This window comes from Bactrocera dorsalis, chromosome 1 (assembly GCF_023373825.1).
Source record: "Bactrocera dorsalis isolate Fly_Bdor chromosome 1, ASM2337382v1, whole genome shotgun sequence".
In the NCBI taxonomy this organism is placed as follows: domain Eukaryota; kingdom Metazoa; phylum Arthropoda; class Insecta; order Diptera; family Tephritidae; genus Bactrocera; species Bactrocera dorsalis.
The window spans coordinates 30,867,999-30,876,060 of record NC_064303.1 but is presented as its reverse complement, the minus strand read 5'-3'; the positions used below and the strand labels follow the sequence as shown (position 1 = coordinate 30,876,060).

The 8,062-nt window shown below is 35.2% G+C and overlaps 1 protein-coding gene across 3 annotated transcripts; it reads left to right on the top strand.

Annotated features, from left to right (window-relative positions):
- Nucleotides 1–1,061: 1,061 nt before the first annotated feature.
- LOC105233139 (translation initiation factor IF-2) lies at nucleotides 1,062–4,225 on the top strand. Of its 3 annotated transcripts, none has more exons than XM_011215113.4 (2): nucleotides 1,062–1,168; nucleotides 1,231–1,786. In XM_011215113.4, exons 1-2 carry the CDS (start codon nucleotides 1,114–1,116, stop codon nucleotides 1,518–1,520), a joined length of 345 nt encoding a protein of 114 aa, XP_011213415.2. In that variant the 5' UTR covers nucleotides 1,062–1,113; the 3' UTR covers nucleotides 1,521–1,786. The 3 variants fall into 3 exon arrangements, with proteins under 3 accessions (XP_011213415.2, XP_049304206.1, XP_011213414.3); XM_049448249.1 differs by lacking the exon at nucleotides 1,231–1,786 and adding an exon at nucleotides 3,863–4,225 and having other exon boundaries at nucleotides 1,099–1,168; XM_011215112.3 differs by lacking the exons at nucleotides 1,062–1,168; nucleotides 1,231–1,786 and adding exons at nucleotides 3,653–3,800; nucleotides 3,863–4,225.
- The last annotated feature ends 3,837 nt before the right edge of the window (nucleotides 4,226–8,062 follow it).

Here is an 8,062-nt window from a genome sequence, read left to right as displayed (position 1 = left end):
TTCATGAATAAATAAATAATTTTTGAAAAAACACAAAATTTGCGATACTTTTTGAACACACCTCGTATATGTAACTTATTTTACTACTTCACTGAAGAACAAGTTCTGCTAAGAAAACAAACAGTATTAACACAAGTGTTCTTTCTTATTCACATCCTTATTTGACGTCCGTAAAACACATTTTTTTTTTATTTAAAGATGACCAAGAGAGAGTCTATAGTCCTATGTCCCTATATATCGAAGGAGCCTTTGTTGTGTCACACTTTTTAAATACGCTGGAAAGAAAATTTTTTGACAGGTTGTGTTGATAGTATGAGAAGAAAATGTGTAATAACTCAACCGGATTCGAAGGAAACCACTTCACTTCGAAAGCTTTTCCGTTCTTTTCTTCCGAAAAACAGTCTTTGGCCAGTGTATATCCGTTTAATGCTCGGAGCTTTTTTTTATTCTTACAAGACTTTTGATTAATTCATGATTTTCCGAGTAGCGCTTCGGCGGGCGAAGTTTAGATCACAAGTCAAATCTACAGGCAGTCGAATGATGTCGTTGTCGTTGAAAATAATGAAGAAATTCGCTTTATTTTGAAATTTTTGTATAAAAAAATTTGTGAAGTTCACGGAGACGATGCTGTATCATTTCGTGTAGCACAACAATGGTTCACTCGCTTCCATTCCGGAAGTTTCGAAATTTCGATTTACTCTGATGAAAGTTATACACTGATTGAATCATGTCCCTAGCCGAAAAATGGCAAAAATTGGTCGACCAAAATGGTACATATTTGTTTATTTATTTATTAGTATAAATATAAAAAAATTAAGTTGAAGTTTGATTACAAATACGAAAAGACGTTTTCGACTACCCAATATTTACTCTTATTATTACGTATGCAAGTACATCAAATATTTTCGGTAAGTTTCTTAGAATGTATTTATTTTATATTTATATAGTTTTATCTGGAATTGTTTTCACAGTTGTTTAAATTTAGAAATTTTTATTAAGAAATAAATACATGTAATTGTTTGTTGAGCTTTCGTCGGAGCGCAATTATGCTATATAAAACTAAGGAAACCATTGAGAAATTAGCAGTTTAGCAAAGTTCATTTGATTGAGAAGATGAAATTCTTTACAATATTATTCTTTATCGCTTTCGCGGTCGTCCTAGTTAATGGTATGTTGTACTAGATGAAGGTTGTTTTGTTCTTTTAAGTTTTTAATTTAAAAAATTTCCAGGTCAACGAGGATCTGGACGACGAGGACCTGGTGGACTAGTTGGAAGACTCCTTGGAGGCCCTAGAAGACTTGGGGCGCGCCCACTAATTGGTGCTGGTGCGCTCCTAGGCAGACCTCAGGGTCCTCGCCCTTGCCAACCATCATCTTCATCTGTTGCACCTGAATCTTCATCTGCTGCATCTGAAGTTTCTTCTGTTGCACCTGAAGAATCATCTGTTGCACCTGAATCTTCATCTGTGGCACCTGAATCTTCATCTGTAGCACCTGAATCTTCATCTGTCGCAGCTTAAACTGTTGCATAAAGTTTCATTGGGATCATCAATCTTTATAGACCAAAATTGCTGTTTTTTAAGTGCCAAATAAATTAGAAATGAAGGAGTTTGAATAAAAACATTTTTTTTATCCGTTTAGCAAACTGCAAGAATCAAAACCCTGGAAATTTCGTCAGATGCTGGCAAAAATTTATATTAGACAGATAAGGAGTGTTATCGAAAATTTTATACTTTTGCAACTTGGAAGAATCAAAATCCAATATATATGATATGGAAACGGCAACCAGAGGATCGAAGTTCTTTATATCCTCGATAAGAGGTTTAAACCAAGGTATAGACCAATTCCATTTTAATTCAGCGCTAAGCCACAAAAATTTTAAGAAAACTTGTACTTATACAATGCTTAGGTACATTTAGGAAGGTATTTTCGATTTCGTATAACTCACACACTGGCCGACATATGTATTCGGATCGGCGATTTACTAGGAAAAAGAAAACCATTAGATGTGGTGTATGGGAATTGGGGGTAATTTTGGCGCGATATTATTTGTTATTGGCAGTACCACATACAATTAACAAGCCACAGTCCAAATACATGCTCCTGGGATTTCCATAAAGTAAAGGAGTAAAGACAGCCATATGTTTGAAAGTTCTTATATTAGTTATATGGGAACCTGGCCAAGTTTTCATATCAACAAAGATACATTGTTATGAGTAAAACACGCTCTCTCATTTCCATTAAGATAACTTACATGTTGGCTGCTATATGCGATATAAAGTCACCCGGAAGTTCGAAAATCTTTGCATTAGGTCCGTGGGGGCTAAGGAAAGTATTGACCCGATTCAACTCATTTTGGAGATATTTCCGCAATTGAAACTTTGATCCATATTTTCGGTATATGGGTGCTTGGTCCGATTTGAACAATATTGACTAAAAAAAGTGGCCACTTTATTTTATGTCTTAATGTTAATTAAGGCACTTTATATTTTTTCGTTTCCTTAGCTCGTTCGAGCATTACGACATGTAACTGGCGAATGACATGCGTGGTGTTTTGCTCCAAGCTCTGAATCGAAGCGCGGTTGGCCAAATAGATTTTAGACTTTATATATCCCCACAGGAAAAAGTCTGCCGGTGTGATATTACACGATCTTGGTGGCCAATTGACTGCCCAAAACGTGAAATTAACGGCTCATAAAAGTGTTCCCTCAATAAATCCATTGATTGATGCGATGTGTGGGAAGTTGCGCCTTCTTGTTGAAACTAAATGTCGTCGAGATCGCGAGCTTCAATTTTAGGCATCAAACACTCACTTCAGGTTCCTCTTCGTCTCAAATACAGCAATTCTGCTTTTTTACTTACCAATAAAGTCTGAAATTTTGGAGCGAAGTTTTGTTCATCGATGTGGCATGATGAACAAAAGTTCGCTCGAAAATTTCCGATCTTCTTGGAACTTTTCAAGAGCCAATAGAGCGAAGCGATATCGCTTGGGACGCTATATTTTGTACACTTTCAACCTAAGATCTTGACGTAAACTGCGCCAAGTCGTTCCATACGTCAGTGCGAGTTGCTGCGAACGGCGCCAAATCGACTCTCCACGGACGATGCGCGCAAAACAAATTCTTTACAGAACTCGTAATAAGTTGAACGATTTGTAAACGTTGTTTTGACGTAAGTCTTTTCAAGTAACATGGCAGCTCTACACGACTCACGCATGATCTGTCAAAAAAGGGGTAATGAAAAAAGTACCTCAACTTGGATCACTCTTTATACACCAATATCTATGTATATTAAATATTTTTAGGTGATACAAACAACCGTTAGGTTAACAACATTATTATACTTTGTAGCAACTTGTTGAAAGAGTACATACGAGTATATAAACTAAAAAGCACGCTTCTAAAAAGTGAAAAATAATTACTTCTATAATCTTATTTCGCTGAAAAAAGCGTGAATGGCTTTGTGCCATATTTTCCACAAATCGAGCAACCCACGCTTTCAACAAGGGAACCAATCGCTTATTATTGTTGTCAAGTTATATTAGTAATTATTTTTCATTTTTATTTTCATGTGCTTTAAAAACGTGTTTTTAATTATATTTTTTTAGCTACATTATAATTTCGTACTAAAATATAATTTCAATGTAATTGTTTGTTGAATTTTCAGTGATAAGAAATTATGCTATATAAGACTAAAGAAACCACTAGGATATCAGCAGTTTAGCAAAGTTCATTTGATTGAGAAGATGAAATTCTTTACGGCATTATTCCTTATCGCTTTCCTGGTTGTCCTAGTTAATGGTATGTTGCACTAAATCAAGGTTCCGTTGTTTTTTTAAGTTTTTAATATAAAAAATTTCCAGGTCAACGAGGACCTGGTGGTCCTGGAGGATCGGGCGGTCCTGGAAGAGTTGGTGGACCTCCACCAATTGGTGGTCCTGGAGGACGACCTGGCGGACCTCGTGGTCCCCCTCCACCACCATCTTCATCTGCTGCACCCGAATCTTCATCTGCTGCACCTGAATCTTCTTCTGCTGCACCTGAATCTTAATCTGATGCAGCTTCGACTGTGGCCAATTAAATGGGAACTGAAATAGTTGCAATAAAACATGTTATTTTATTCGATTAAGGAAAATTCAGTCAGTTTTTAACCAAAACAATAGAAAACACTCTTCCTCTGTTCTGTACCTAACCTTGCAAAAATAAAAATCACGATAAAAAGTGAACGACTTGGATTTTTATTTTAAACTAGGGGACCCGTCCACGTTTCACTGTGACTGATACACGGATAATACTAATACTACCATCTATATGATTTGTTGGATTATAACTATTAGTTAATGAGATACAGTATTTTTGTGAAGCAACTTGTGTTAGTTTCCAAAAAAATGGATCATAAGGCATCGTGTGTTAATAAAGCATTTGGCTTTTTGGGGAAAATGCTGTTGAATTTGGGTTCAGGGAAATCCACCGTTGAAAAGATATTTGCTAAATGAGGCAAGTAGGTGTCTCGCAAGTTCATAATCCAACAAAAACAACGAATAACTGATTCTGAGAAGTGTTTAAGTGCTCTCTAATCGGATTAAAGGCGAATTTTTGCGGCGGTGATGGAAACATAGCTCCATCATTTCCAATTGGAGTCAAATCGACAGTCATTCTAGTGGACTGCACATGATGAACCGGTTCTCAGGCGTGGAAAGACGAAAAAGACGGTTGGAAAGGTTATGACATCAGTGTTTTGGGATACACGTGGTTTAATACATACTCAACGACTTATTACTGAGCCAGTTATAATCTATTTCATCGCGTATTTAACGGGTGATTTTTTTGAGGTTAGGATTTTCATGCATTAGTATTTGACAGATCACGTGGGATTTCAGACATGGTGTCAAAGAGAAAGATGCTCAGTATGCTTTGACATTTCATCATGAATAGACTTACTAACGAGCAACGCTTGCAAATCATTGAATTTTATTACCAAAATCAGTGTTCGGTTCGAAATGTGAAAATCCGCTTTTTTATCGACAAATTTTGTTCAGCGATGAGGCTCATTTCTGGTTGAATGGCTACGTAAATAAGCAAAATTGCCGCATTTGGGGTGAAGAGCAACCAGAAGCCGTTCAAGAAACTGCCCATGCATCCCGAAAAATGCACTGTTTGGTGTGGTTTGTACGCTGGTGGAATCATTGGACCGTATTTTTTCAAAGATGCTGTTGGACGCAACGTTACGGTGAATGGCGATCGCTATCGTTCGATGCTAACAAACTTTTTGTTGCCAAAAATAGAAGAACTGAACTTGGTTGACATGTGGTTTCAACAAGATGGCGCTACATGCCACACAGCTCGCGATTCTATGGCCATTTTGAGGGAAAACTTCGGACAACAATTCATCTCAAGAAATGGACCCGTAAGTTGGCCACCAAGATCATGCGATTTAACGCCTTTAGACTATTTTTTGTGGGGCTACGTCAAGTCTAAAGTCTACAGAAATAAGCCAGCAACTATTCCAGCTTTGTAAGACAACATTTCCGAAGAAATTCGGGCTATTCCGGCCGAAATGCTCGAAAAAGTTGCCCAAAATTGGACTTTCCGAATGAACCACCTAAGACGCAGCCGCGGTCAACATTTAAATGAAATTATCTTCAAAAAGTAAATGTCATGAACCAATCTAACGTTTCAAATAAAGAACCGATGAGATTTTGCAAATTTTATGCGTTTTTTTTTAAAAAAAAGTTATCAAGCTCTTAAAAAATCACCCTATAGTTGCAGTTCTTTCCTTCTATTCCAAATACTTAACAATTGTATTATTTTTGAGGAAGAATCTGTTTAAAATTGTACGCATATATTCAATTAATTCCTACAAATATGAATTTTGAACAAATGCTTATGATTTAAAATATAACTTTGTATTTATGAGTTGTATTAAACTTTGACATAAAGAGATAAATGTATCCTATGTCCTTACCCTGGTACTAAGCTACCTCCCCATCAATTTTCAGCCAAATTAGTTCAGCCGGTCTTGAGTTATAAGTGGTGTAACTAACACAACATTCTTTTATGTATATATATAGATATATAGATATAGATTTAGGTGTCTACTTCAAAATAATCTAGTTTTGATAATACTTAGCCTGATTCCGTGTGTCCTTGGTGTGACCGAATTCGTACTTGTTCACATTTAACCACTGCATTTACAGCTTCAAAATCCGTAAAAATCGGTGCATTTATTATCATCCCGTAGATACAAAAAACTGAACAATATCAGGAACTACAAAAACACTTCGTAAAATCAGGTTGTCATTGATTTGGTAGCTTTAGATTCTACGATTTGAATCAGAACACTATCATGCTAATTAAATTTTCAGAAGCGAAACAAAATCTTATTATTAAAATATTCGATATTTTCAAAAAAGTTTCATTCTCAAGTCTTCTAATAAATTATCCAACCAAAAGGACCGTCATATCGAAAGCTAGGCTTAATGCTATGTAGGCTATAAATATGCAACGAGCTATGGACTTGATTATGGGAGTGCTCTTAGTATTAAAAAGTTTCCTCACCTAACGGTTGCTTGTATGATCTATATCTAATCGAAAAAGATATTGATTTATATACATATGTATATAAATGATCAGAATGACGAGACAAATTGTATCAACCCAACATGGTAATGGCGAACCTCGCTGGCATCTTCTCAATTAAAAATTACTAAAAAGGCGATAATTCACTAAGTAACTACGGCATATTTTCTCATATAATAAAGGGTGATTTTTTAAGAGCTTGATAACTTTAAAAAAAAAAAAAACGCATAAAATAAACGCATAATAAAATTCAATGATTTGCAAGCGTTGCTCGTTAGTAAGTCTATTCATGATGAAATGTCAAAGCATACTGAGCATCTTTCTCTTTGACACCATGTCTGAAATCCCACGTGATCTGTCAAATACTAATGCATGAAAATCCTAACCTCAAAAAAATCACCCGTTATAACATCGTTCGAAAAGCTTCATAGGAATCCGAGTTTAGTGCCTAACATTATTGTTAAAATGATACAAATATCAATAACTTATACGAAGACTTATTAGCTTGTATCACATAGGATATTTAGTCTGCGACATGATAATGTCTTGACGTTAGCATAATGAAGGGGAATTTTAACTAGAGATTTCAGTCCAACAAATGAGACAGCTTATCACACTGTAACCACACAGTTTTGACGTAAGCATAGCAAGTAAAAAACTAAGTTCCATGAAGATATTAAAGATACTTATTTCAAATAAATATGTGCTCGTTTATAATAAGAATACAGTCCTTCTTTATCTCAGAGCTGGAGACTAATGACGAATAATATCCTTACAATAAGGTCACATCTCTTCACGAAGTGAGGAAAATTATGAAGAGTAATTAAAGGATATGAGCTTATGATTCCAAGTGTTGCCACCAATTATATTAGGCAAATAGATAAATGTAGTCCAAAGATATTTACTTTACAAACAACATTGCTTTTTCACTGTTCCTCTGAGAAACAAAAAAGCGGGCACAACAATTTAGCAAAATATACTCATAAATGTTTTTGTCCACAAAATCGCAAAACATTTTCTAAAAACAATAATATTTATTTTAATTTTGTTTAGAAAACTAACAATATTTACTCAAGAAAAAGTACGTAGACGGCGAAGTACATCATTCGCAACACACGTTTGGCTAACGGCGGTATAATATTTATTATTTAATGCAGTAGTTTTTGATTACGTTAAATTTATATTTACATACGTAGTTACACCAGGCATTGTTTTTACAGGTGGTTAAGTGTTAGATATTTACACACATACATACATACAAACAAAATCTAATTGTTTTTTGAAAATTTGCTGAAACGCTATATAAGGCTTAAGGAACCACTTGGAAGTCAGCAATTTGACAAAGTTCATTCAATTGATAAGATGAAATTCTTCACGGTATTATTCTTCATCGCTTTCGCGGTCATCCTAGTTAATGGTATGTTGTACTAGATGAAGGTTGCTGTGTGCTTTCAAATTTTAAAATTAAAAAAATTCCAGGACAA